Here is a 27938-nt window from a genome sequence, read left to right on the forward strand (position 1 = left end):
GGGCTACACACATATGGCCTCAAGTACTAATGGTAAAGTAAATTAAAAAACAAACAAAGAAACAACTAATAGTGTTATGACAAACTATCTGAAACTTAAATAAAAATGGTAAAAAATGTTGGTGGGGATGATTAAACACTAAGGAGTTTTTGAGAACAAGGACATTTTCCATACAATTTAATATCCAGGTATCTCTTTTGAAGTCTTTTGAAAGTTAAAAATGCAGCGCAGTGTTGAGAGCAATTTATAAACTGAGGTTGTTTTTAGGTAGATGCTGTGGTTTATAGTTTTCAGAGGCTTGCTAACATCTAACAGGCTGGCACATGTTTTGTCCCTGCCTACTTCTATACTGCTATACGATCCCATAGTGTTGAGCGTAACTGGAGCATTAGGGTCATTTAAGGTCCAGATGTGGGCTGAGTGCACACAGGGAGAAAACGGAATACTGTAAAGCTGAGTGAGGAAAGTTGCTGTCGTAGTGAACTTTGAAGTCGGGAGAACAGCTTGGCGCCCAGCTCAAAGGGTAAGTACATCCTCCTCAGATTCTGCTGCACAGTAAACTTTAGCCTACATGTTTTGCATTTCACGCGCCATTCCCTTCTGAAAAGCTTCAGATATGAACTCCCTCGATTTGACGCCCTCCTGAAACAGCACCATATGACTTGCATTATAATCATGACACAGTAATAACAACGCAATAATTCTGAAACAGCAGCAGACCGATGTCAGATGAATGTATGCAATGAGTGTTATGTTGACCTAGTTGGCAGGATTTGCTCCTGCGTGGCCCACAGCTCTCGACTTGTGCTGCATGAAAACAGAAGTCTGTAACCATTCCAACTGGAATGCAAATGCTGAAGCACCGGCCAAATACTTTTTCTCTCGATGGAGTCGCTGCGACTGGAGACATTTACACTGGGCGGGAGGTGGGGTATTCTGAGGACAGGTCCATCACAGGGAACACACACACACACACACGTCTGTATCTCTATCCTTGTGGGGACCTCCCATTGCCATAATGCTTTCCCCAGCCGCTCACCCTAAACCTAACCATCCTAAACAAATGGCTCACCTTATCCAGGACGCTGAATCAAACTTAAACCTAACTATAATGAGCGTGTTGTTTTGACGTTTTCATGCTCAAATTGAGGCTTTTTGAAGAAATGGTCCTCATGCGGACAGATAAACAAGTACACACAAACTCTTACTTCTGCATGTTTGTGGTCTGTGGGTGGAAACATGAAATGTTGCAGAGGGAGAATATACTGGGCACACTGAAAAGACCCAGGTTGGCCTTGAACCCAGAGTTGCTTCAAGCAGGATTTTAAGGTGTGACCTAAACAACTGACCACAGCAAATCTCCTCCACCTAAATATACTAATTAAATCTATTTTGTTTGACCAATTGCAATAAAAAAAAAGCTTTCTGTTCCCTCCCAGTGCCACTCTGGGTATGTGAATGTCAGAACTGGATCACAGAGAAATGACCACGTTTGATAACTGAAGTTTTCATGTGCCCAATTTGAGTCACATCAATGACATTCTGATTATATTCATTACATAAGGAGATGAAGTTGTAGCAAAGTGGAGAGGGTTTCTTGGTTTTAAGCATTTTGTGTTCAACTTTCTCATTGAAGATTTACAACAGAGCTTACTTGGTAGAATTTAAAGATTTACTTTGAAAGCGATAACAACGTCTTTTTGCAGGGAAGTGTCAGATTTCCTGCCACAATCCGTTCACTTTTTCTCTCCCACTTTCCCGCCCCACTGCAAATCTGCTGGCCACTTGTTCTGCAGTCTGCCGTCCTGCTTTTCATCGAGTTTTCCGCTGATATCTACACTGAGGACATTGGGAATATCTCCTATGCAAAAAGCGTAAGGCTGCTTTTTATAATAAACTGTAAACTATGCTTTGTCATTTTCCTCCGTTGGGAGCACAGAAGTCTTTATGATTTACTAGTCACTGCTGGTTGGACCTGCAACAGGTTTAAGATTATTTCTATTTCAATGTCATGTGAGAAAAACTTTAGTTAACCTGTTTTAGAGCAGATGATTTTTTTCATTCTTTAGTTGATGATTTCTGTGCGAAGGAAAGCACAAGTAGAGACATAGTTAACTCTATCTAGGGGACAAGAAGATAACAAACGCCACCTAGTGAAGAGGTGGGACGTGACAAACAGGGGCCGGAGGAAATATAGAAACGTGATTGGTCTAACTTACTGACTTAGAGGCAGTTAAACAGCCAGACTGCTTTTATTATGAAGGGGACTCTTTGGGTGGGAAGAGCTGTGGGTGAGTACAATTTCTAAAATCTCGATCAAGTTTCAAAAACGAATTTGTCAGTCATTGATAATTCTGCTATTCTTTAACAAAGTAAAGCTCACTGAAGTCTGTGACACAACAGCAAGTTAATCATTTCCTTGTCACTTGACTGTTGTTGGAGTTTTAACATGTCAGCTAAAAAACAGAGATGCCCTGATGAAAACAATAATAAGATTAAATTACAAAAAACAACTTACATTAAGATAAATTGTTGTCAACATCTCTTCAAAAAAAAAAAAAATCTAGATGAGAAAATAGAGCGGCAGTAGCCAAAACAATGATGCAGAGGTGCACAGGTTGCGTATGGAAGTAAATGTTGATAGCAAGGCATTATTGACAAGGCATTTGGTTCTTTCCTTGTTTTGGAAAGTATGTCACTTTGAGTTGAAGCTAAAGCTACAGATGCTTGAAGATGTTTGTGTCTCAATTTCACGACACGACTACAAGCTGCCTATAAGTAACCGAACTGTTCCCGGCACTGGTTTATTTTCAAAATGATTAGGTACCAGAAAAATACCATCCAACATAATTGACACTAACAGCTCAACCAACACGAGCAGGACAGGAATTTGCCACAATGACAAGAGCAATACAAGTGTCTCTGAGTCACAGGTTTGAATGAGAGCATAGAATTGTAAAGAAACATTTCGCTCCCTCAGATTCCTTTGCAAAGTTGTATTCGTTCGCTCAGGAGCAGGTTAAATATTTCGTCTGCATCTAAACACGAACTTTCTAAATGTTAGCTTTGGGATGGAAAACCAAGGCGAGAGCAGATGGACTCACATCAAGGGTGGAGCTTGAAAGATGAATAGGACACTTGCAATCGGGGCAGTGAGCTACGTATAGACACATCTAAAAAAAAAAAACTTGTGCGTCAACATTCCGATGCAAAATCTGTCCAGACACTGCGAGTTACAAGTCAACTCGGGCCTCTACAATTACAAGAGGACATGTATGTGTACAGCAAACAACGGTTTGTGTGACTTTCACCAAAATAGTGGTGCCGAAACTTGTGTGATCTTGATCCTCCAACTGACATTTTTCATGTAAAAGAGATGTTGAATTTACTTGGAAGTTAAAGTGAGTCAGGCTTACTTCCCTCTCCAGGAACAATGATCCGGACTCGTCTCCGTCCCGTGCTTCCTTCCATCTCCTCACTGAGGCTCATTGGCACTGGACCCTCAAGTGTGGTGGCCAGCAAACCTACAGGACAGGCTCCTGCCACTCTGGCCTTCGAGGATCCCAGTGCCTTCAGGGTTAAGACTTTGTACGAGCTCCTCCGAGCCCTGGCTGTCTTCCGCTTCTGCTCTTTCCCAGTACTGGTCAACAACTGCGGAAAGGTGAGACCAAGCCGAGATGTAACCTGAAGAAAAACATCTCCTTGTCACACTAGAATTCATTATCTAATGACAGAACAAGCAGTTTACCGTTCTCTTTTATGTAGCTCATGTCAGTAGCCAGAACTCTGCTGGGAAGGAGGGGGTTTTCAATGCTGCTGCGTCCCACCGTCTACTCCCAGTTTGTGGCTGGCGAGAATGAGATGGAGATCTCTCAGTCCATGGAGAAGATGAGCTCGCTGGGACTGAGACCGATGCTGGCTGTGCCCATTGAGGAGGACCTGGGAGAAAGTACTGGGTACTCCCTCTAATGCCTTTTTATTATTATTATTATTATTAATAAATGGAGGCACATTTTGCCACAATACTGCCACACTTCAGGCCCGACAGTAACAAGTTCCTCATAAATACAATGATCCATGTTTTAAATAGCTATACAAATAGTGCCTTATTTCTAAAACTTTTATTTGTTGCTATGCATTATTGGACTAATAATGTGCTGTAGTATGAGAGGATCGAAAAGCAGGTCAATTAAAATAGGCGTATGAAACACTGCTCAGATCAAAAGCATGAGTGATTTGACTAATACACTAATATAGACACAAAGAACTATAAAAGATATTGATGGATGTTGACAGACTGATGGACAGCAATCGTGTTGCTGGTATTGAAATTCAACCCTGTCATCTAAAGGGAGAAAAGATATGAAGACAACATGGAGGCCATGCTGGAGTGTGTGAGGATGTCCCACAGCAATGCCTGGAGCAGAGAGCCCATGATGCAGCTAAAGATCACAGCGCTGCTCAGCCCCGAGCTGTGTGTAAGTCATGGAGAACGCACAATACGCTTCGTAAGTGTGTGTTAAAATGGAAGGAGAATTTAAAGCACTTGACCCGGCAGGTAAACACAAGCTGATTATTGTTGGGAAGAAAGATAAGAGCACACATGTCATGTTTCCGCGGCTGCTGCTTTGTTATATTTGACTTTGCTTCTGATGCGTCCCTCAAGGTCAAACTGACCACCCTCATCGCCAATGAGCCATATGACCTGAATTTGCTGGTCAGGGCGATGGACGGAGAGGTAGGATGCCCGTCTGTCTCCACGCAGCTGCATCAGCATTAACTACATAATGTGATGGAAACAACCTTTGACCTGTGAATGGTATTCTAGATGCTGGACTTTCCGGGTTTGACTGAAAGTGAAAACAGACACTTCCACTGCAGCCTGCGAAGACTCAACAAGATATCAGAGGTAATGTTATTGTGACAGCTCTTCCTGCACTACCCCAAGTGAACCTATGGGATGCTCCACGTCTCACATCCTGCCGGCTATACGGCGTGACTGGAGTTGAGTTTAGGTCACAGCTGGACAGGGTTACTCTGGAAATGAAAAAACATCATGGAAATAATACGGCTGTTGTTTCACAATGTAGAATGCCAATATGTGTATGAATAGAAGAGTAAAAACGTGGAAAATACGAAACACCAAACTGGCTCAAATGACATATAGACGACTTTTAATCGTCGTCGTGTCCAGTAATTTTGATGTTACAGCTTTCACATACAAGTCAGTCACCGCAGAAGACCAACCTACTTCAGTCGAAGTCTCAGCATTTCTTGCAATTAGTTGTCAACTAGTGATGTGCAGATCGATCCTGAAACATCAATACCTCCGATACCGGATCTTGATTCTTCTCAAACCAAAATATCGATACTTTCGATGCTTAAGTCATTGGAGGTAATGCATATCCTTAACAGGAACGCAATGAAAAGTAACTATCATATAAACTATTGAGATCCTGTCTGGACACGTGGTTGGTGGGAACCACTTTTCTGCCGCGTCACGTGCAGCCGACAGCCATGCAATAGGCAGGCACTATTCTGGTAAAGTAAAGTAATAAATATCTATAATAATATAATAAATAATAATAATGAGGTAATAGTATGTGTATCACTGAAATAATCTCACCCATCCTAACTTCAGCCTACATTAGTTCATGTAAGGATTCCTTGGTAGTTTAAAGTAGATCTTTTCAATTATACAGTTAAATAAATTATACAGTGCAATGACAATAAAACAGCCTTGGTGAAAAAATGTACTAAAAAAGATGAATAAAACACAAGTTTAGCTACTAAATATTGTGTTATTATTTTCAATCAAACGTAAACTGTTGAATTAACTGTTAAATTAATATACATTACTTTTATTAATAATTTATATTAATTTAACGGTGCAATTATTGTGCACTATTTGTTTGTTATTCAGTGCGGAGAAGTGCCATAATTTGTTTTTCAGTGAGATACCTGAGAATTAAATAATTCATAAATAATATTCATAATAATGAAAGGATTCTTTATTTTAATGTTTTATTTTTTTCTGAGTAAATAAACAATAATTAATGTACTCATCCTTGAATTCTTGAGGAAGCTATGATTAGGTGCAGTCACAAACATATAGGTATCGGTGTCTTGATCGATGATGCCAGCCTGAATATTACTCAGTATCGCATCGGAGAGGATACCAGTGGAATGGAACATCACTATGGTCAACCATTGCGTTCGATTTCTAATGCTATCTTATGACGTTGTTGAAACACGTCATTCGAGTTAGTGTTGTTGATGGCCTTGGTTTAGTTCAATCCAAAGTTATCTTTTTAGTTCTTTCAACCTGAAGGATGTTCTACTATTAGACGCACATTAATCTTTAATTCTTCCACATAATGCTTCACACTCCTTAAACAATATCATTGCCTGTCTCCTTGAAGAGTGAACCATGTGCAAAGGCTCAAAAACAAGTTTCCACCTCACCGTCCAGCTCAGCTCTTTCTGCTGCAGCATGATTCAATTCAGTTGTCCAAGCCACTGCTGTCCTGATTTACTTTCCAAAGTGTCATGTCTGCAGGCAAGCGTCAACAAGGTGCGCGTCCTGGTGGATGCAGAATACACCTACATGAATCCAGCCTTGTCCCTGGTAACAATGGCGATGATGAAGAAGTTCAACAAAGAAGGACCCTGGATTTGGAACACCTACCAGTGCTACTTGAAGGTATCTTTTAGCTGTTTCCAAGAATGTTTCCGTGGATTCATTGAGGAATCGTTGGCTGAGAGTGAAATGCATTAGGAGTCCAGGTCTCTTCTGCTGCAAGCGCTCCAGTTGTCCAGAAATGAGGGCTTCTGTCTGGGGGTCAAGTTGGTGCGTGGAGCATACATGGACAAAGAGAGGAAACTGGCGAAGGCTGAAGGCCGTCTCGATCCGATCCATAACAGTTGGGAGGAAACAAACGACAGGTGAAGCGCTGCACACTTTGAGCTGTGAATGATGAGCTCCGCAACATAACAAAACTGGCAGACTTTGACAGACTGTCCGGCTGTTTTTAGTTACAATGGCTCGCTGGAAGTGATGCTGGATATTATTTCCCAAAACCCTGGACGCTACAGCATGATCGTCGCCACACACAACGAAGAGTCTGTGAGAAAAGCTGCTGAGCGGTGAGAACGACACAAACAGAAACAAGCAATGACATATTTGACTCTTTCATTTGTTCCCTTCAGGATCAAAGAACTTGGCATCAACTGTGAGGGAGGCTCCGTGTGCTTTGGCCAGCTGCTGGGAATGTGTGACCACGTGTCTCTCACTCTGGGTCAGCCGATTTCCTTTCAATCATTAACATTGGAATGCACCGTTTTGGAAGTTTCATGTGGTCAAGAACTGACCAGAGCATAATCTCTTTGTCCCCCACCAGCTAAAGAGGGTTACGCCGTGTACAAGTCGGTGCCTTATGGCTCAGTGGAGGACACGGTGCCATACTTGGTTCGACGGGCTCAGGAGAACCAGACTGTTTTAAAAGGGATCCGTAAAGAAAGAGATCTTCTGAGGCAAGAACTGTGGAGGAGAATTCGCCGTATCTGACCGGGAACTCTAAGTGGAAGCCGAGTAATCCATAAAATGGGTCAAAGACATTCAGTGGAGTTGAATGGCGCCACGTATTTCTGATTTACAGTATAGATAATCACGGTTGTTTGAATTGTTTATAACCTCTTGAAATTGATGTATTTCATATTTGCACAACTGAATTCAAAACGCAATAAAAAAAAAAAACGTTTTATGAAACGTTTCATGGATGCGACTTATGTATATGGCCCCGTCTCAGGCTCCAACCACAAGCGGTGAAGAAAGTAAAAAAATGAGACAGCTGGACAGGATAAGATTGTGTCTCATGTTTATTAGATAATTCACGTTTCTCTTGAACAGAAGCTTGACCATGTGTTCCCACACTGCAAGACTCCATTAGTAACCTTCAAACGTTCAGTGTCCAAATGAGCTGCAGTGAGAGGCCGGGGGGTTCTTGTATGATGAGGTTGGAAAGTGTGAGCCCGCAGGTGATGTCGTCGTCCTTATGGAATGAAAACTGGTTCAAGTCACTGCACAAACCTTCCACCAAAAATCAATAATTGCTTTGGTTTTGGTTTCTGTAGCCACCACGTTGGTAGCCCGACTTGTTCTGCTGATAACCTCCTTTCTGATCTGCAAGTGTAGAAAAAAGAGAGGGTTGGTTTAGAGTTGCAAAGTAGCACAGTTCGACATTCTAAAGCTTTAGAGAAAAGAGTCAACATGTTCAAACAATTCACAACTGTGAAGCATCAAATACCTCCTGTTAAATAAGTCTTCCATGAGCTGACCTACATTAGTGAACTGGATTATTGCTGTGTGAACGCAAGAAGACGACTATACTTCATCGGACTAACACAAAGATGTGTGGTAAAGTGACACCAAAATGGGAGTGATGAACAAACCTCTCTGGTAGGACTGCTTCTGTTGATATCCACCTTTCTGATCTGTAACACAAACAAGAATAGGAGCCATGAATCAAAGATGCCATGCCCAAAACTGAGCCTCCATACGGGCATGAAGACACAATAGCATCGCGGACATCGTTTTCTCCTCACCTCTGTTGAAGTAGCCTCCATAGACCCCTTGCTTAAGGTCAAAGACACGCTCATTGTTCTCCACTAAGCTGCCCAGTTTCTCAGCCAGCTGAAGGGCCATGTTCTGCAGGGAGGTGGGCTCGGTGCGGTGCATCACCACAGTCTGCGTGGGCTGGTCCAGAGAGGCCTGACAGAGTGACATTGAATAAACACAATCAGACACGTCTTCCCAACTCAAGGGCATCGCCTTTAAACTCACCATCAGCTCCTCATTGATGATCATTTTGCTGATAATGCTGTGAACTGTCGGGATCTCGAGTTCAAACATCTCAGACAAGGTCTGCATGCTGGAATCAGGCAGATGGCAAAAACATTCAATGACATAGTAGCGCAGCAATGTGGATGTAGTGAAGCGGCTGCGACAGCACTTGCCTGATAGAGTCATAAACGCTGCTGTAGGTGAACAGGTAGGTCCTCAGAGACTCCTCCTGGATCTTCCTACAGTCAGAATATCAGACAAACACACCAATAAATACACAACAACGGAGGACACGGCTCACTAAATGAATGTGTCTGACCTGACGAGCATCTCGCGCACTTGCTGAGTCTCTGCGAATAGGTCCCAAACTTTACTGTTCATCTTTTCGTTGATGATGAAGGAGTGACACGTGCGCCAGTCGCCCATCTTCATGGCCTTGCTGGCAGCCACCACATGCTCCCTCATGCTCTCAGGGGGTCCTGGAGGACGGCCAAAAATTTAAGATGACTATCATTTGCAACCAGGTCACACGTAACTATTACTCGGATGGGATGGTGACTAATCATATTTGGAACATGAATGTAATTGTCAATTGCTCACAGCTTTCTATGAAGAATAAAACTGTCATTTTTCCATTAGAAGGTCTTTAATCCATCTATTTAAACGTCACCATGGCTAGACTTTGGACAGAATTGCAATCATGATTGTTGTGGAAACAAGAGGGTGACTGAATCCCCCCCCCAAAAAATTAAAAACCTTGACGTTCACCACTCACCCAGGAGGGGCTGCCTCTCTCCCACCCTGAGCTGGTGATGGAACTGCTTGCTGATCATTCTACGCCGGGCATCAAACTCATGAGCAGCCATGTATGGGATCTCCAGCAACATGGCTGACACCAGATAGACACACTCCAGTAGCTCCAGGTTGATGTGCATGTGGAAGGGCACCTGTGTTAGAGATGGAAAAAACTTCAGTTTTCACATACAACACATACACGTCTAGGTTGCAGATCACAAAGCCGATCAGTCAGGATGGAGGAAGGCCTACACAGTCATAGAAACCTACCTGTCTTCTCTTCTCGATCTTCTCCTGTTCGGCGTTCCTCTCCTGCATGTTCCTCATGAGCAAGCCCTGACCCAGAAGCTCTTTAGCACGACCAGAAGACTGGATGTCGAGCAGTGCGTTGTGGGCATCCTTGATCATCCCTTGACGGAAGGCACAGATGCCCAGCTGAACCATGGTTCTGTTGTAGAGGATCTGTGGGGAAAAGATGTTTCAGTTATTTATGCAGCTGCTGAAATGATAAAACTATTTCATAGGGGCTTCTACCGCCTCACCTGCACTGGTGGGTCAGCGTGCTGAATGTTGTCTTGGAGGTGGCTCATGAGCATCAAGTCTCGGGCCTGGTACCAGCGGGAATGCAGGGCATGGTGATAGATGTGGCAGAGGATGGCACAGGTACGAATACGGTCGGTGCGGTCCTTGGCGTAAATGAACTTGCAGAGGCGGTCCATATTCAGGGCACTGTTTTCGCCCTCTGCCTCCATTTGGTCCTGTTCGGACTACACAGACAAAACTAGACTCAAAAATTGAAAAAACCTCTGGACTTCTTGTGTTTTATATGAGCCAAGATGAACAACTCATTCTTTTTAATATCTCATTTAGGTTGCTAGTAAAAATGGAACATTTCTCTCACCTTGGACTCTCCCTGCAGGGCCTTGCTGCGCTCATGAGCCTTGTAGTCAAACTTGTAGTAAGTGTGCATGATCCTGCGCAGGTATACACGGCACACCTCCTCCGTGGTTCCCTTTTTCTCCAAGTACGAGAGCAGACCATCAATGATATCGCACACTCGCCCCTCATCTTTCAGGTTGTCCACATATTCTGGATTTGTGAGGGAGAAAGAAAGATCGACGGCTCATTGTTGTTGCTGAACGTTCCACATATAACTGTTTTCAGTTATATGTGTAACTGTATGCTGTAAACAAACCTTGTGAGTGGGGATCTGTGTTCTGCATGATCTTTGTAAACTCTTCGTCCATCCTCTCCACCAGAGTCAAGATACAACCGCGGACCCGGAAAGGCTGAAAAAACAATAGTAGGCATTTATAGAAACAAAAGGTCCCTTTAACCATCATATAACACCAAGTTCCCTGATATGAACTGTGAAATATAAACAAGACTCTGAAAGCTTTTCAGGTTTAAAAATATGAAATTATTTTAGGAACAGTAGAGAAACAAAATGGATCTTGAGGACCAAGTAAATAATAATAGTAATTATGAGTTGTTTTTCTGGAGAACTTAAAGGAACAATGTCTAAATATGAGGACCGTCAAAGAATAATTATTTCACTGGATTCAATAAAGGACAGGGAAGGTGACTACAATGCAATGAGGAATGGCAAGGTTGTTATCAATTATCATGGAATACAGTCATTTTGAAGGAGTAACCCCAGACATATTTTGATATAATTACAAGCAAAGTCTGATTTACTTTGAGACCAACATGACTGTGGCATGTCTTAGATCTAAAGGATCTATCAAGGTTCTGTCACCTGCTCTGAGATCGCCAGATTTTCGCTGTCCTCCGCAATGTTCTCCCCAATGAAGATGTCATTGTTGTTGTCGAAAAGGATGTTCAGCAGCTCCTCTATGCAGTCCAGACACTTCTTCCACATTTCGGGCTGTTAGGACACAAAAGGAACATTTAATAAAAAAGCCCTGAAGACAATTAAAAATGGCACCACACATGCTTGTTGTTCAATAACATTCTGACCTTCATGAAAGCTGCCAGATTGGGATTGTAGTCATATAAGGAGGCGACAATGTTGAACTTTATTTTGACCAAGATTCCAACACCAAGGTTGTGCTCAGCGGAGATGCTGGACAGCGAGTGGAGCAGCTCAATCTGAGCAGCCCTAAAGAAGAAGAAGAAAACAAGTTAATCATTTTATTGTGCCCTAAACTAAAAGACAGGATCATGTGACGAATGAGAATGAATGCAAAGTTTTAGAAAACAATACGACATGTTGTGAATGGTGTGGTTACCTGTCAGTGCCTTTCTTCCCTCTTGCCTGCAGGATCTCGTTGAGTTTCTTTACCACCACTGCAATGTTGATCTCAGTTCCTTTAGCAAACATCTTTGGCTTTTCCTGATTAAAAAACCAAAAGACGTTCATTTAATATTCTGTTCATACAATACTGCCAGGCAGCGTGAATACATTAGTCCACACATTGATTCAAGGAATCAAGTCGGCTTATTCCCGATCTCGTCTTTACCTTGACCATGGGGGCTCCACCCTTGACCTTCTCCCATCCTCCCTCCACTTCCTCACCAGGTTCTTCCTCAGGCTCTTCCTCTATGCGCACTTTCTTCTTCAGCTTCTTCTTTTTTGTAACCTTTTCACTGGCTTTGTCAGGTAACTGGGGCCTGAATTAATAAATGAAGAGTTGTTTTTTTGTCTCACTGAATACACAATACAGTTTTAGTTAAGAGTACTACATACTTTTTAAGAAAGGCCATGGCCAGGGACGCACTCTTTCCTTCTGCTTCATCAGAGCTCTCGCTTCCACTGCCAACGGAGTCTGAGCCCCAGCCACCATCGTCGTCGTCATCGTCTTCATCATCATCATCGCCACCACTAGAAGACTCATCATCCTGCACCGCACACATCAATTTGAAAAAATTGACTTCGGTTGTTTTTTTTTTCAGGGAACAAAAGAATGGTTGTGTTAGCAGTTTTTTTCCATGGGTCATTTTTATGGCACAGGAAAAAGTATGTAGTGCCATTTGTTGGATAAATAAATGAGGCAAAACGAAAGGTAAAAGATGCGCGCACAGCTATTGACTCACCCCAGAGCCTTTGGCAGCCTTGCTAGCCTCTGGGACAGCTTCAGGCTTTTTCTTTAGGAAAGACTTGGCTGTAGGGATGTCATCATCGTCATCGTCATCATCCTCTGATGAGGAACCTGTATGAGGGGGAAAAAATAGTTTCAGAGAGAGTAGCTGCAAGTGATGATGACTTAATCCTATTTGCAGTCAAGCCTGACTTGGATCTTTATTTAATACATGTAACTCTTAAATGTATTATTAGAAGTGAACTCCTGAGAGAGAAAAGGACAGCAGTAAAAGTACTATATATTACCTGAATCATCTTGCGCCTTCTCCTCCTCTTCATCTGCAGACTCCTGTGGGTTCTGGTAAAAAAAAAAAGAAAAGAAAAGCAAAAATGCTAAATATATGATTGTATATACTGTAAATATGACTACTACATCATAATAATTTCCTAATTTATATTCAACTACTTGTAAAAATAAAGAGATGCCATTTAACCAGGTTTCATAACCGTGATGGGTTAGAAAATCACCAATGCTCGCCACATAAAACAAAAAAAAAGGTATCCCAACAATCTGAATTACTTGTGAAGCGTGTGCATTTTACTGCGAAAGATGTATGTCATTCGACAAAACTGAACTAACGTTGACATACATTAGGTATACACAAGCTATAGAAGACGATGGGAAGGGTTAAAGTGAATACATTTTGCTGCAATATTCCTATATCTGAAGATGTCAACAGCAGACGTGCTTAAATGTAAGTGTAGTACCTCTTTGTATGCAGTGATTTCTGTCTCGTAGTCCCTGTTGTATTTGCGAATCTTCTGGCGGAGTGTACTCAGAGCTTTTGCATTGTTTTTATTCATCTTCTTTTTGCCTTCCTTGTCTTCCCACAGCTGCAGAAAATCACAATGTTAAAAAATTAAAGAAACACCAGAGACATTTAAAAAAATAAACCAACAAAAAAACATTGACGTCAAGTAACGATTAGAATTTACAAACCTGGTTTAGATAGTCCTCCAGGTCTGCTAGGAGTCGGATGTAAAAAGAAGGAACCCCCTCTTTATCCACTATGTTCTTGCTTTTAAGGAAGACTCGACATAACTGCTCAAACTCTTCCAGACACTTGGCCATGTCACGGATCTTCATGGCATTGCGGATTGTCTTAATGAGGTTGGTCAGTTCCTCAAACCTAGAACGGAAGAACTCCTTGTTTGACAACAGCAACACAACAAAACAACAAAAAAGGGACCATCTTCTTCCCACCTTTTGTCCTTTGCGCTACGCAGAACTCGCTTGGTGTCTTCCTCTTCATCACTGAGCAGCAAGGACCTGTAAAGATAGACATAATGTTGTGACAACTTTGAAGGTTGGAACTCACCACTGGACGGGTTTAGGGATATGGAAAACTTACTGCTTAAAGGTGGTCCCAGGTGCCTTTGGGGTGATCTCATCAGCAGATGATGACTCCTCTGACTCACTGTCAGACCCAGTAGCGAAAAAACGAGACATGCTTGAAGAAGATGGAAAACCTGAAAATACAATTAAGAAGGTATTAATGTGCAATACAGTACAACTCATATGTAGGGACAAAAACAAAAAGCACCCAGCATTCCTCCGCCTGGGCTGTGGTAGCAGCACCATTTAATATTGTGTGTTACACAAAATCAACACTACAGACATCGATGAATAATGCCGTTGTTAACAAAGCAAAAAAATGATGGAAAAAACATTTTAAATATGTTAAAAAAATGGAAAAATTATAGTAATAGAAATAGTAATATCTTCAAGAGTATGACGGTGACTAATAACATAATAAAAATTAAGTTAACAAAAGTACAAACATGCAGGACTAAATTGATCAACACAGAGAAATTCATACACATTGATTTCTTCTTTAAATCACTATATTCTCAATTTCTACCTAGATAGGTATGAAGCAATAGACTCATCTAATCCAAACTGTAGAGTTCCCTCCCAGCCAGCTGGAAAACCTCAGACTCTTTTGTTACAGCGATACGTTGAAAGAATAAAACTATTTGACCAGTGAAAACTCCCTTTGTATAATTTATGTTGATGCAGTTCATTTTATGGAGTAATTTCTTCTTTCTCTAATAGTACGGCGAACTTCCAAAACACCTTTAGTGATCCATTTCCATTAATCTATTTAAATTGCAGGAGTGACTGCTAAAGCGTTACCAGTTTTTATATGGAGATATGGTGGTGCGAGCCCCGACAAAGACTCAAACATTACCCATCTGGTACGATCGTATCCCAAAGAAGTGGGGGATTTATTCACGTCTAACAAAGGTCAAGCATTTATCATACAAACATGTTTCTTTTAAAGAAAAAAATGTCGTGAACAAGTAAATTATTTACTGATCGTGGAGTATGCATTTGTGAGGTAACGTCCATTTTATAATTCATCCCGAATAAGATGCATGAAACCAGTCATGTCGAGTGGAACTCATGCAGCTGTTCGCCACAACACGGGAGAGAAAATCCCACTAAAACGTTAGACGACTACCTCTGTTAAAACATATACTTTTTTTATTTTCACAGTGAAATCAACATTTCTTTACCTGCACTGTAAAAGCAACAATCACATACCAACATGGCGCGAGGTTAGCTCTAAGCTAATGCTAATTAGGAGGCCTCTGCCTACCAGTAACGACAGTAGGAGTTCACCATTTAAACACAAACACCTATTAAATTGAATCAAACCCCTTACCTACGATCTCGAAGAAAGAACTCTGTTATCAGTCCGTCTGGTTGTTAAAGTTTTACAATCCAGTTTTGCGGTGAACGGCCAACAGACGGAGGCGTGCAACTGCCTTGCCGGAGACTCGCGTCAGGAAAAGGAAGTAGTTCCTGCACGAGGCGGAAGGACAACAGCGCCTACACCTTAGCGCCCTCGTGGCAACACTGCCCCCTAGTGGCGGAAACGTCTTATTTTGCAGCAACATGCTTTCATAAGTCTGTTACCGGAACGATTGAAAACGTGTACAAATGAAAGACGCGCATTAAAACCCGAAGATAAAAATGAACATTTACAAAGGCGAAGCGAAAACAAAGCAAAAACAATGGTGATGCTGCAAGTCGTCATCACAAAAGGATGCCCCATGTCTCCCCCAACAATGAAAAACACAAAATAATGAACACGTCAAAACTTTATTTAATAAAATCAATAATAATATTCTCAACCAGAGGGATAAAAGCAATGGTGTTGGTCGGTGAATAATGTCAGCGGTCTTCTTTTATTCTACTTCAGCAGCTCTAAAAAGATAGAAACAAAGATATCAAGAAAAGTAGTTTAAAGCAAAAATAATTCACGATTTTAACTGCTATAAATTAGTCAAGCACTACAAATGTATATCTAATACACAGCCTGCACACAGTGATAACAGCATACAATAACATGAATCCAATTCAGCATTTTATTAAATCCTCATAGAGACTATAGTTTGTAATACTGTTTTGTGAAGAAAGGTAACAGCAAGTTTTCTAAACGTGTCCTTAGAGAGTAGAAATATGATACCTGCTTTCAGTCTTTGTAATTCTTCACATTTGATTTTGAGCTGCTGCTCCAACAAAACACAGTTGGCACACACTGCAAAAACAAAGTACAATTGTGTGATAATATCGCACTATCAGAGAAACATTTGCCTTTGTTCAGACAAATCCAACATTTCACCAATGAGAGGAAAATAAGTGCCATGCCTGACAACTCAAGTAGACTGTAACGTCTGACATTTACAGCAGGCAGTCAACACTTCATTTTACAAACTGCTGACACGAGGACAGCAGTAGGTCCCAGACCTCTACCGAGTTCAGACAAGAGAAAAGTGGCTTTCCTCTCAACATATTGGCTTTAAGTATGTCAGAGTTTTGCATCAGCGTTTCTCAACCGACTCACCTTTAGAAGGCTGTTTCTGTAATTTGCTCCTGCTGGCACTGTCACGAGATGCAAATCCTTCACATTGACCTCGAGTATCTGAACACAAGAAAATACGGAGCACAAGGCCAACAGTCACACTCTGTCACACACAAGATTATTCAGGTAGATAGATAATCTCAAACAACTACTTCATCACACTGTAGATAAACTGCAGAGTAAGTACTCCTTTGGACTCTTACTGCTCCAAAGTAGAAATAAAGGACATCTTCTCTTCCTTAAGCCATCCGTCACTTCAATGCTTTCTGTCTTGTAATCCCACAGTCGCTAGTCCTTATAATTCAGTAGTTTCCAAAGTTCTAGCCATATTCAATTTCCAGTTGTAACGTCACACCTCAGCCCAAGTAGCTGAGGCCCCCTAAGAGAAACCGCTGTAAACCAGCAGAGGAATCTATGGACACCAGCGCATCTCCCCCAACTGTGCAACAGATCTGGATGTGAACCCTTTGGAGGTTGACTTCCCTCTGATGACTAATACCTAACATACCCTCCGTTTTAGCAGGTAAAGTCCTCTGGACTGTCAACGGCTGCCTCAGCCTCTTCACTCGGCTTGTCACGTCAGAGGAGGATACAGAGGCTTCAGTCCTATTTGAAAGCTCTGGGGGATGACAACAGACAGACAATTAGAAGTTTAATCAACACCACTGTGATGTCACCATCACCCACTGAACGGTCTCAAAACGTCCCCCGTCTGCAGCCAAGTCAACAGACAATATAGTTCTTTTGATATGTACAAGACCGATGTACTGTGTATGCTTGTTTTTCAAACTTTGTTTGAGGAAAAACTCATTTATAGCGCAGATGTAGCTTTTGTTAATACTATCACCAAACATCATACCAGTCTTCTGCTTCTTGGCTATAGGAAGCGTTTCCTGTGGAGCAAGAGGATGTTTCTTTGTTACTGCAGCCTTTGGGATGACAGGAACTATTGGAAGGGGAAAACATGATTATGAGACTCAAAATTACACTTGGAGTATGACTGCGCCAGCAAAAGGTCGAATTGTAATAAATGTTAACCTTATTAGTTATGGTATCAGATTGTATATTAGTTTTTCTATCTGGTATTTTTCCTCACCAGCAGCAGAGGGAAGTTTGTCACTGCCTTGAGAGGAAGCATTATTTCTGGCTGATAAGGGCCTCAGATGGAGTCCAACTCTCTGGATCCCAGATCCAATGTGGCTGGCTTGAGGCTTCAACAATCCTGTGTTCAACAGTTTGGGCCCTGGTGTCAGAACAGGAGAGTATCGATGACAAAATGAGGCTGTGCACAAATAGAAAAGTAATACTACGGGTGCTAATTCTTTCGAGACGGCATCTGCAGACCTCTCTTTATGTGCTACCCCATTCCATGTTCCCAAGCGTCTGATAAAAGCATAGCCGGTAGCTGGGCGGGACTATTCAAAAGTGTTGTGGCCCAAACATGACAGAGGTCAGGGGTTCTTAACCTGTTTGATATCGGGGCCCACCTTTCCCAGAAAAAAATGTAATAGAACTGATTCATTACTCTCGATTTCATTTCTGATCAATAACCATACATAATCTACTTAGACGTAAACAAACCAAACTGAAATGACAGGCAAACGTGATCATAGCAAAGATATTTGCCAGAGAACAGTCCAACCAGCAGCAGAGCCAGGTGCAAGTCATGCTCATCAAATTTACTAAAGAAAAAATACCCTTGATGCAAACGGCTGAGAAGATAGGAAAAACTGACTAACATAAATATAATAAAACCAGGTCTGAATATTATGAAATAAAAATAATATATTTTATTTAAACTCCAAAGAAGATATAAGTAAAGTGTAAATCAAAGTATCGTCAATTAATTTTCAAAAAGTGTTTTCATGAACAGTTTTTACTGTTGGGGGGGGCCAACATCACTTTCTTAATATTTTTTTCTTTTCAAGAACTTTCCATGGTTGTTAACTATCACAGATTTGCAGCTGTCAAGTCAATTGAGTGACATAACAAATAATTTAGCCTCATTGTAGACCGGTTACATATGACTTACCTGTGACTGCGGAGCGGACAATGTGAGGGCCTGATTTTCCGGCACACTTCTGAGAGACAAAACAATTAGTTATTTTAACTGATCCAAACCAGTAACTTTTACAAGGCTACCTCTTGTACAGCCTCAGATGTAAATGGAGTACTCGTAACTTCAACTTGAGTTCTTGGCCTTGTCATGGGCAGACGTGACATCAGAGATTCAGTGCGGCCTGGAAGAACTGACGTGGGCTTGGATTTGGTTGGCAGGGTTAACGTTTTTGAATTAGGCCAGGTGGGTTTAGAAGTGGGCTGCGGAAGAAAGGTCTTCCTGTCGCAGACGATGTTGGAGGCCAGAGCTGAAGCGGGGTGAGCAGCAGGCCTGCTGGGGCACTCCCCATAGAGCTTTTTCTGAGCCACTTTTCTCTCTTCCTGCTTGTCAACGAAACTGAATGTTTTACTATCAACCATTGGCGTTGAAGTGACCATGTAATCTGACCTCAAGTCCAGACTGTCATCTAAATTGAAAACACTTGGCTTGTCCGTGCCCGTCATGTGAAGCCCCAGAGAGTCAGAGAGACTCGATTGTAGTGGATCCTTCTGACTTTGAGCGGAAGTCGTGTCTGTACTTGAAGTTGCGCTCATCGGTGGAGAATCCTGAGCAACGCTCTCAGTGGGAAGAACCGTGCTTGTTTTTTCTACTGATGAAGCACGTTCTTCAGCTTGGCTCGTGCACTTTAAAGCATTAGATTCATTGCTTTTAGGGCTGCTTGATGAGTTGCAGCAGCTCTGAGGAGAAGCCATGTCACAAGTAAGTTGGTGCTTATTGCATGGCTCGGGTTCTGGTATGGTCACAGTGGTGTTATTTCTGATAGAAGTTTTGCTTTCAAATGTAATGTTTTGAGTATCTGTTACCAAAGTGCTGCTCGTTTTTGAAGGAGACACATTTTCTTTTCCTTCCTCACTGGGTTGAGACAGTTCTTCGCTTTCAAAAGTGACTTTTGCTTCACACTCATCACTTGCCTTTGTTAGGGAACTCCTAGTAGAGGTGACTGAGTCAGCTTCATTATTCATGGATGAACTACTGACATTTGGTGGCAGGATATCCATTGTACCATTCTGAATGCAGGCACCACAGTCATTTTTAGCAAAGCCTGAGGTATCATTACTGAGTGATATGGTTTCAATGTCCTGGGTTTGTGCTCCATGGTTAGTTGTTACATCCATCGTCACATTTTGGGGGCAAGACAGCTCAGTGGTGGTGTTGACTGGTATTGCCTGATCCCCAACATCAATTTCAAACGTTTGATTTTTACCGTTAAGATCTGAATCAGCAACCTCATGGATTGAATGAGTGAGATTCACTGTTGCACTCTCTGGAATTTCAACATGGAGCTCTAACGTGCCATTGTTCACACTTCCGTTGTCAGTGGAAAGGGACTTTGACGCAGTGTGCAGAGCAGATGTGTCAGTGGGCAGGTTCAGGTCATGAGTAACATTCGCAGGATGACCACTAGCAGTTATACTGGCTGCAAGTCTTTCATCAGATTCTAAAGAACGCCTGGCATTTTCTGGACCACAATCCACAAATAAGTCTTGAGTTACTTCCAGTCTTTTTTCATCATTTCCCTCCGTTTTCTCCATCAATGATTTATCAGCGATTGAGTTGTCTCTGGTTACACTACCAGTTAAAATACTTGACATTTCTTCAGTGGAATTTTGACTGGGAATGTCCGCCCCCCCTTCAGCAGCGGTTTGCTCAAACGAAAGTCCACTTTTCTCCAAGCCGTGCTGATGTGAAAACTCCTGGGTTAACTCCAACAATTGCTGTTTCTCACCTGGCGAGAGTCTACAAGATCCCTCTACATTTAGGGTAGCATTGGGACTCATGTTGTTTAGGTTAACATCAACAACCTGCTCCTCTGTTATCATTTTCCTTGCTGAGACTGGAGTCTGTGGACTGTGGTCTGAGTGTGGCGATTCGATTCTGGAAAGGGCCATCGTAGAATTACATGTCAATTCTAGAAGAGGAATCTCTGGATCAATTTCATACCATTTCGCAGAAGCCTGAGAACCACTGCTGACCGACTTTGGAGCTACTGCACCACTGTTCCCAAAAGAAAATAAAGTCATACCCTGAACACCGTTATTTGCATTTCTCTGAGGTTCATTTGAATGGCGCGGCTTCCCAATGTTCAAGAACTTCACAATCGGGGTCAATGCAGAGTGGAAGCCGGATATGCGGGAGTTCTGACTCCGTCCATCACAGCTCGGTGTGCTCTGGACTGGACTTTTCCCATATTTTTCCATATTTTGTTGCACCTCCTCCAACTGAACAATGGTAAATCCATGTGGAATATTTTCGTCCATCTCTTCACAGTCTTGAACGAGACATGGGGTCTTGGTCGTGGATTTATTCGACATCTTTGGAAGTAGTTGTCCTCCAGTAAGTGTAACTTTATCGAAGGCAGAGTTCACCCGGCTTCACATTTTATTATACCTCAGGATGACTGTCCTCTGCGGAGTGAAGACGTCAAACATTACAAAAGTGTTGACATAATAAATAAACTAAAATCAAACAATGCTTCGGAGCTAATAATGTAATACAATGTTAAATAGTGTGCTGAGACAAAACGGTGGGCATGTAACTCTCTTCAACAACGCAAACGTGTTTTCGTTCATGACGTTCCAGAGAGTCAACACATACATTCTCAAAACATACCCAGGACTGCATTTAATGTAAAATGTCTTAGTTTAAAAAAGTGTAGCTAAAGCATTTTCTCGGAAAAAAAGGGAAAAGATCATATGACGATCGGCACCGTTCAGACAGACGTTTTCAGAAATACGTTGACTGACTGAGAATCGGATGACGGTCCTCAACCGACACCGTGTTATTGCTGTAACGCTTTCGGCGATACGCTGTAGCCGCGATCAGAAAGCTTTTCTCGGGGACGCGCTATTGCTGTAGCCTAACTTCAGTGTGGTGGAGACGTTCTAACCATCTACCTAGGATGAACAGTGACATCAGTCAAAAGCTAACCGTTTGTTAACAAAGTCGACACAAAGGAAAGACTTACCCAAGAGTAGATATACAGAACTATATGTCCATCGAAAAGAACACAGAGTCCTTCTTCACAGCCTAAATGTTGTTTTCTAAAAAGGCAAAGGGACCAAATAAGTTGTGACACAGAGATTCAACGTCGCTTAGGTTTTAAAGTCAGTAGTTACTTCTCACCCACCAATCACAGCGGAGAGAAATTTCTTCGTAAATTTGAACCCGACTGTTGTTTTACTTGCACTGCCCTCTAACGTCCCGGCAGACCACAGTGCTATTGCGTGACTTATTACTTATATCGATACCATTCCACTCTATTGATTTCAATATAGATTATCTGTATTTTTTAACCTCCTAACATCTAAAGAGTTTGTCAATTAATTTCTTTAGTGAATGAATTAAAAAAAAGATCAATTAAAGCGAGATCAACAATTATTTTTATTTAGAATTGCAATCTGTATTATTCATCACAAGGACACATTATTTACAACCATTTCCCCACTACTTTTTTGGGGGGGGGAAAATGGGAACTTTCCCACATCAGCTGCACAACAACAGGAGATTATATACTGTACATCATTACATCCTACAGACCATGTGGGAAACAATGGATTCATAACAATAAATAATGAAGTAATAAAATTAGGTGCTGCAGGGGCTCTTCATACAATGTGGGAAAAGTATGGATTTTCTCTGTGGGACCTAGAAAAGTGCGAATGATTTGGAAAAAAAACAAACAAAACATTGAAAGTACTGCATAACTCTGCTTACAAGGTCGTTTGAATTAAGACACATTTTCTTATCACACAGGTGACATGAAGATATATACTTTATAAACATGAGCGGTTGAAGGAAGAACCATAGAAAAATATGCCCTAATACATTTTATGTCCTTAGTCATCAGTAGTTTTCTTCAGTTTGTTCTTGAGCTCAGCCATAAGAGGATTTCCAAATCTGAAAACAAAATTAGATTCATTGTGAAAAATACTGCGAAAATATAAGATAATGTTATTTACCCTGACTGTCTTGGTGGGAGCCATTTTGGAGTTTGTTTAGCATCCTTTTTTCCATCGCTCTTTTCTTCGTCCACTGCGCCCTGGTGATTTTCCAACATTTGATTAAAACATGCTGTAGGGAACAGAATCATGCTACTTCTTGTTTTCTTTTTCAGTTCCATGTGCACCGTGTATGATAAACACCTTTTGTCTTGCAGCAATTTAACAGATGGATGCACAATTGCCAGCATGCAACCCAGAAGAAGTTGACCATGCAGTATGCCTGTCAGTCTCTCTCTCATTTATATATATATATATATATATATATATATATATATATATATATATATATATATATATATATGCCCTGGTAAAGCTTAGATTATACACACCTGTGAGGTGGTGTCATCATCCACTGTCCTCTTGGTTGTTTTTAATCCCTGAAACCCACCTCCAAGTCCTTTAAAAAATGTTATAATTTCACAACATTGATACAGGACACGAAGGACAAAAGAAAAAAACTCACCCGGAAGTTTTACTGTCAAGGCCTTACCCAGTGCTGGTATGCCCGTCCCCAGCGCTGGTTGAACAGGTAAAGGGGTCACAGAGGGCATGTTTATAAGCGAGCGAGGATTCTTTGGTGGTCTCACATTTGGGTTTTTCACAGCAATTCTACACTTTTGTGCAACAAAATCCAAAGCAGCACCATCTACCTGCAATAATATGAATTATAGTTACAAATATATAGATACTATAGTTGAAACAGTAGAAGTTCTGACCTCCAGTGGGGAGTCATCTTTTATTTCTTGATCACCCTGCTCTTGTTGAGATGACATCTCTGAGACGTTGACAGAAGAACCTGCGTCTACTTTGTCAACTGCTTCACGATTTCCAGTTGAAATGAAATCCACAATCTCTTTGCCTCCCGAGTCCTGCAGGCATAACTGTGATGTTGCCGAAGAAGCGTCACTGTCTAGAATAGATGCTACTGATTTCCCCTCAAACAGATTTTCATTCCCTTCTTTGCTTGATGACTGCTTCACTCCTGTGTCTTTCTCAGGCTCCTCAGTCAGGGCAGCACAACTCCACAGGTCTTCAATCTCTTCATCAGTCAAATCCTGTTGTCGAAGCATTGTGGCACAAGTGTCTTCACAAGTCGCATAAGAGTCAAGCTTTGCCTTTTCATCCGTACAATAAACTCTCAGTGAACCATTAAAGTCTATGGACATGTCATCGTTCGACCCCAGTGCATCTTCAGGTTCGGGGTTCTTCGACAGAACTGTGTTTGCCAACAGCTCGGCCTCTCTCTCTGACACAAGGTGTTCTGCTCCCAGGATTCCTTCGTTTCTTTTATCATCAGCAGCCTCCACATCGTAACCACAGTTGATTTCCTCCATGTCAATCCCTGCATCTTGAATATCAACAACACACTCTGTCATGCTCTTTAGGTGTGGCTCAACTACAAACTCAGTCATGTCGTCTTGTAGACTTGAAGCACCACTGCTGTTCTGTTCAGATGTCACGGATGGCACCTCCTCATCTCCACCCTCAGTATCTTCGGTGCAATATTTTTCAAACGTATCAGCAGTCGGCTCAGTCCCGGGTGAAGCTGATTCCATTCCGATGAGTTGACTTGTACTCCTAGTTGGGTCCGACAATATCTCACGTGCCTCTTGGACAGTATCACACACAGCGATCATCCCGGTGCACACAATCTCACCACAGGAATTCTTGCTCTCATCTGCGCGATCAAAGGTTGAGTCTGCTCTGTGGTTTGGGTCTTTTGCAAACACACACTCACCTCCAGTCTTGCTACTGTTCTCCACCTCTTCGGGTAACTGGATTTCCTTGCCTTCATCTCCTGCTTCCAGGAACCATTGTGCTGTATTTTCATTTAGCTCAGACTCATTGTTGAGCTCAGGAAGTGCCCCCTCATATACAGTAGCATTTAACTCCTGGGACTCGATCAAATGGCCTTCAGACTGACCTCTGGGAGTCTCCGGGCCGGCTTCCTGTCCAGCCTCACCTTCAAGCTTCACTGGTATTGTCAGGATCGAGCTTGTGGTTTCCATGTCACCTTCTTTGTTTGCTCTCTCCTCGTCCACGTCCAATAAAGCATCAGGAAATGAATCAGATTTTCCTTCATCAAGCTTATTGTTGTTGCCATTAAAGTCAACACTAGTTTTCAGGACTGGAGCTGAGTACAACTGCTTAACGTGTGCGTCTTCTTCCTGTCCTGCTACTGCTAGTGTATGTGGTGTCTCAGTTCTGAGCTCCTCCAGTTTTGATGCTTCACTGACCATCAGGCTGTCAGCCTCCTCCTCCAGATAAGCAACCTCTTCTTGTGTTTTCCCATCATCAACTTGGTGACTTAAGAAAGTGCCCATGTCCAAATTTTCTTTTGCTTCCAAGTTGATTTGTAGGCACTTGGGGTTATGCTCAACTTCCAAATCTTTGTCGTCGACGCTCTCAGGACGGTCTACATCTGTTTCCTCAGACTGCAATGAAGCCTGCTCCCTCTTGTTTGTGACAGTTTTTTCAAGTTGTTTGGCCCTTGTGTCCTGACAGACTGACTGATCTGAGTCGGACACAGCGATGTCTGGTTTCAGGCATTTGCGATCTGTACTGAGCGAACCTGCATCAACACTTTCCGGTTGAGAGGACAATGATGCCTGACTTGCCTCAACTTCATTAAATTCTTTGTTCCCGTCACTTCCGGCCAGTAGAGTTTGCAGCAGCAAATGTTCTCTCTCCGCCACCAAGTCATTGGTCTCATTGTCACCATCACTGGCAACAAGTGGATCTGAAGCTGAAACATTAGACTCGGGCTCGTAGCTATCCTCTCTTTGGGGGTCTTCTTGTTCCTCATGATTCTCAAATTCTTTGGGGGCGCCAGGATCACTGTTGATGGGGTTATTGGATTCTGCCCTCAGGAATCTGCTCACAGCGCCAGTTATATAGTACTGAGGTAAGGAGAGGAGAGAAATAGTCAGGGGGACTTTTCTGTTAAACATTGTAGCAAAGCAAAATGGTCATTTTGGATTACACGCAAATGTATTTTGGAATAATCAATCGATCAACCAACTGGTTTCAGGGATTCAATATTCAATGCATGAAAAAAGCCATGTACTGGGTGTTTATCTGCATGCGAAGACAAGTATAGGATGTAAAGAGGCGGTGGTTGTTGGTGGTAAGCTTATGCAGTTGGGGGTCAGTTGGTCCAGACGTTGGTCATTTGCACGATACTTACCATGACGTTCCTCCATAAGATCATCTTTTCATTATCAACTATCAAGTCTAGTCTTGTTTTCTTCAGCTAAAAACGATCTCTGAAATCAATCCCATACTCTCACATGTGGACTTAGAAAAACTAATGTGTTCATATTTCCAGCCTGGACTACTACCACTGTAACTCTCTCCTCACTGGCATCAACAAGACATCTCACCTTCTACACCTCCAGCTGGTTCAGAACTCAGCAGCGAGGCTTCTAACTGGCTCCAACAGGCGTCAGCACATTACTCCAGTGTTAGCTGGTCTGTTCCGTTAAGAATTGACTTTGAAGATTTTAATGAAAATAAAAAAAACTTTAAAAAAAAAACCGTTAAAAAACAACAACAATATTTTATGTTAGTATTGAACCTGAGATTTAACTGAATCTTCATAAGGGTTACACATTCTGAACAATTTCTCGTCACACTAATTTCCCTATGGTTTCTCAAAATATTAAATTAATATATGTTGTGTCCTGTAATGGACTGGTGACCTGTCCAGGGTGTTTTTCTGCCTCCCGCCGATTAAGCACTGGTTAAGTAAAGATGTATTTTAACACAGAAACAAGACAAACAAGACACTGCTCTGTGTTTGAGGTAAAATATTTGGTTTGTGTGAGTCTTTCAAGACAGCCAGAGTGAACAGTGACTAATAGAGGAACAATCACTGTGAGAAAAAAAGTAAAGATTCACAGTGCAACTAAAAAAGAAAACTACAGTGTAGTCTTGTAAACAGAAAGTTGATGTCAAAAGAGGGAGCCCTGAGAGACAAAAAAAAAGTATAGGAGTTGTATTTCTGTTGTATACATGGCAGTACTTCATAGATTGATAGGTTTTCTGTGGAAGCTGAAGAAAAATAAACAAGTTTGTTGCAGCCACGGCTTTATAGAAAAAAAAAACCAAAAAAAAGCAAACTAGGGTGGACTTCCTCATTTGGCAAAGGATTGTGAAATGTTTCCTGTTTCACCAGATTAATTTGACACTCACCCTTTTGTTTATGTGCAGCACCTCACAAGCACGGTCAGTGTGCCAACAGTGTTGGAAGCCAATAGATGAGTAAAATTAGATAGTAATTTTACTTGACTTTGGATGACGCACAAACAAACAGGAAAGGTGAAGTTGTGGTCGTAATTAACAAACCCACAAGCTGAACAAAGAACTGCAGACGTGCTTTCGTGAATGTTATGTGAAGGTGCTTTATTTTGCAGTTCCCTTTAATTATACTTCACATTCTGAACTGGTCCTTAAAAGCAGGTTGTTGTTCAGGGGACACAGACCAACAACCTGTCGTTTTCTTCAAAGACATGTACAGTTGTGTCATAGATCTGGCCTTTATTTAGCGACATGTTAAAGGCAAGCGGGATAGCTGTACATGCCTGTGTGTGTGTTTAAGCATATCTGTCCTAAATTGTGGTTCATAGCTGAGCAATCTGTCATCTGTCATGAGACCCGCCTTTGTGCACAGAGGAAGTTTTGGCATCTTACAATGCGCAACGTTAGGGAGGAACACAATTCAGGATGTGGATAAGATCAACCATGTTGATGAGACTGGGCTGTAGAGTTGCAATGAAATAGTTTGTGCCAATGATTTCTTAGAGCAATGGAGAAAGACATGCAACCATCACAGGCAGCAGTGAATAAAAATAGCATACACACACCTGAAAAAGTTTTAACTGATCACAACTGTTGCAAACATGAGGCGCTCACCCAGACGGTCCAGAACGTTCCCTCGGCTCTGGACAATGGATCCATGTTGAACTTCCCGCTTGTTAATTCTTCCACCACCTGGAGGTGATTTCTACTTAATGGTCAAGCCTGACAGAGGGGCAAAACTCCCACACTCACTTACTCTCGTCTCAGCTGACGGTGACTCAGTTCCTGCTTCATCATTTGAGGAAGTGATTACGTTCATGGTGCCTTTATATCGTCATCAGTGTGTTATTTTTGGGTTTCTTCTTTTTTTGAATGTACATAGCATTGAAGTTTCAGCCGTTTAACT

The 27938-nt window shown here is 41.9% G+C and overlaps 4 protein-coding genes across 8 annotated transcripts; 1 reads left to right on the plus strand and 3 right to left on the minus strand.

Annotated features, from left to right (window-relative positions):
• The first annotated feature begins 1739 nt into the window (after window positions 1–1739).
• prodh2 (proline dehydrogenase 2) lies at window positions 1740–7733 on the plus strand. 2 transcript variants are annotated; one of them, XM_053866036.1, is made up of 11 exons: window positions 1740–1874; window positions 3429–3661; window positions 3766–3956; window positions 4352–4478; window positions 4667–4738; window positions 4829–4909; window positions 6560–6703; window positions 6779–6945; window positions 7036–7146; window positions 7210–7298; window positions 7401–7733. In XM_053866036.1, exons 2-11 carry the CDS (start codon window positions 3434–3436, stop codon window positions 7565–7567), a joined length of 1377 nt encoding a protein of 458 aa, XP_053722011.1. In that variant the 5' UTR covers window positions 1740–1874; window positions 3429–3433; the 3' UTR covers window positions 7568–7733. The 2 variants fall into 2 exon arrangements, with proteins under 2 accessions (XP_053722011.1, XP_053722010.1); XM_053866035.1 differs by lacking the exon at window positions 1740–1874 and adding an exon at window positions 2246–2291.
• A 127-nt stretch (window positions 7734–7860) lies between these two features.
• Window positions 7861–15570, minus strand: eif3c (eukaryotic translation initiation factor 3, subunit C). The gene is made up of 23 exons (XM_053865329.1): window positions 15410–15570; window positions 14093–14210; window positions 13945–14010; window positions 13681–13870; window positions 13449–13574; window positions 12987–13038; window positions 12695–12810; window positions 12348–12499; window positions 12121–12271; window positions 11890–11993; window positions 11618–11759; window positions 11397–11525; window positions 10833–10926; window positions 10539–10726; window positions 10180–10404; window positions 9908–10099; window positions 9618–9789; window positions 9162–9321; window positions 9016–9081; window positions 8843–8930; window positions 8605–8770; window positions 8452–8493; window positions 7861–8182 (listed from the first exon to the last, which is right to left on the minus strand). Exons 2-23 carry the CDS (start codon window positions 14188–14190, stop codon window positions 8103–8105), a joined length of 2799 nt encoding a protein of 932 aa, XP_053721304.1. The 5' UTR covers window positions 14191–14210; window positions 15410–15570; the 3' UTR covers window positions 7861–8102.
• A 248-nt stretch (window positions 15571–15818) lies between these two features.
• LOC128759047 (mucin-17-like) lies at window positions 15819–21842 on the minus strand. 3 transcript variants are annotated; one of them, XM_053865667.1, is made up of 9 exons: window positions 21697–21842; window positions 18755–21136; window positions 18645–18693; window positions 17709–17855; window positions 17472–17558; window positions 17121–17231; window positions 16595–16672; window positions 16217–16288; window positions 15820–15954 (listed from the first exon to the last, which is right to left on the minus strand). In XM_053865667.1, the coding sequence occupies exons 2-9, from the start codon at window positions 21041–21043 to the stop codon at window positions 15941–15943; spliced, it is 2847 nt and encodes a 948-aa protein (XP_053721642.1). In that variant the 5' UTR covers window positions 21044–21136; window positions 21697–21842; the 3' UTR covers window positions 15820–15940. The 3 variants fall into 3 exon arrangements, with proteins under 3 accessions (XP_053721644.1, XP_053721642.1, XP_053721643.1); XM_053865668.1 differs by lacking the exon at window positions 17472–17558; XM_053865669.1 differs by lacking the exons at window positions 17472–17558; window positions 17709–17855 and having other exon boundaries at window positions 15819–15954.
• Window positions 21843–22127: 285 nt separating this feature from the next.
• Window positions 22128–27822, minus strand: si:ch211-136m16.8 (uncharacterized). 2 transcript variants are annotated; one of them, XM_053865285.1, is made up of 6 exons: window positions 27647–27822; window positions 23449–25632; window positions 23196–23382; window positions 23062–23129; window positions 22697–22770; window positions 22128–22628 (listed from the first exon to the last, which is right to left on the minus strand). In XM_053865285.1, the coding sequence occupies exons 1-6, from the start codon at window positions 27689–27691 to the stop codon at window positions 22568–22570; spliced, it is 2619 nt and encodes an 872-aa protein (XP_053721260.1). In that variant the 5' UTR covers window positions 27692–27822; the 3' UTR covers window positions 22128–22567. The 2 variants fall into 2 exon arrangements, with proteins under 2 accessions (XP_053721260.1, XP_053721259.1); XM_053865284.1 differs by having other exon boundaries at window positions 22130–22628; window positions 22691–22770.
• Between the last annotated feature and the right edge of the window lie 116 nt (window positions 27823–27938).

Source organism: Synchiropus splendidus, chromosome 5 (assembly GCF_027744825.2).
Source record: "Synchiropus splendidus isolate RoL2022-P1 chromosome 5, RoL_Sspl_1.0, whole genome shotgun sequence".
NCBI lineage: Eukaryota > Metazoa > Chordata > Actinopteri > Syngnathiformes > Callionymidae > Synchiropus > Synchiropus splendidus.

Excerpts from the sequence above, each read along its gene's own strand:
- prodh2 (XM_053866035.1), top strand. The coding sequence starts at position 2,258 with ATGAAGGGGACTCTTTGGGTGGGAAGAGCTGTGG. Across the intron at positions 4,479-4,666 it reads TGCTCAGCCCCGAGCTGTGT|GTCAAACTGACCACCCTCAT; the intron begins GTAAGTCATGGA and ends GCGTCCCTCAAG. Across the intron at positions 4,739-4,828 it reads TCAGGGCGATGGACGGAGAG|ATGCTGGACTTTCCGGGTTT; the intron begins GTAGGATGCCCG and ends ATGGTATTCTAG.
- si:ch211-136m16.8 (XM_053865284.1), bottom strand. The coding sequence starts at position 27,691 with ATGGATCCATTGTCCAGAGCCGAGGGAACGTTCTGGACCGTCTGG. Across the intron at positions 25,633-27,646 it reads GAACGTTCTGGACCGTCTGG|TACTATATAACTGGCGCTGT; the intron begins GTGAGCGCCTCA and ends TCCTTACCTCAG. Across the intron at positions 22,629-22,690 it reads CTCCCACCAAGACAGTCAGG|ATTTGGAAATCCTCTTATGG; the intron begins GTAAATAACATT and ends TTTTGTTTTCAG.
- LOC128759047 (XM_053865667.1), bottom strand. The coding sequence starts at position 21,043 with ATGTCGAATAAATCCACGACCAAGACCCCATGTCTCGTTCAAGACTGT. Across the intron at positions 16,673-17,120 it reads TTTACCTGCTAAAACGGAGG|ATACTCGAGGTCAATGTGAA; the intron begins GTATGTTAGGTA and ends TCTTGTGTTCAG. Across the intron at positions 16,289-16,594 it reads ACAGAAACAGCCTTCTAAAG|TGTGTGCCAACTGTGTTTTG; the intron begins GTGAGTCGGTTG and ends TTGTTTTTGCAG.
- eif3c (XM_053865329.1), bottom strand. The coding sequence starts at position 14,190 with ATGTCTCGTTTTTTCGCTACTGGGTCTGACAGTGAGTCAGAGGAGTCA. Across the intron at positions 10,100-10,179 it reads ACGCTGACCCACCAGTGCAG|ATCCTCTACAACAGAACCAT; the intron begins GTGAGGCGGTAG and ends TTTTCCCCACAG. Across the intron at positions 8,494-8,604 it reads TGGAGGCTACTTCAACAGAG|ATCAGAAAGGTGGATATCAA; the intron begins GTGAGGAGAAAA and ends TTTGTGTTACAG.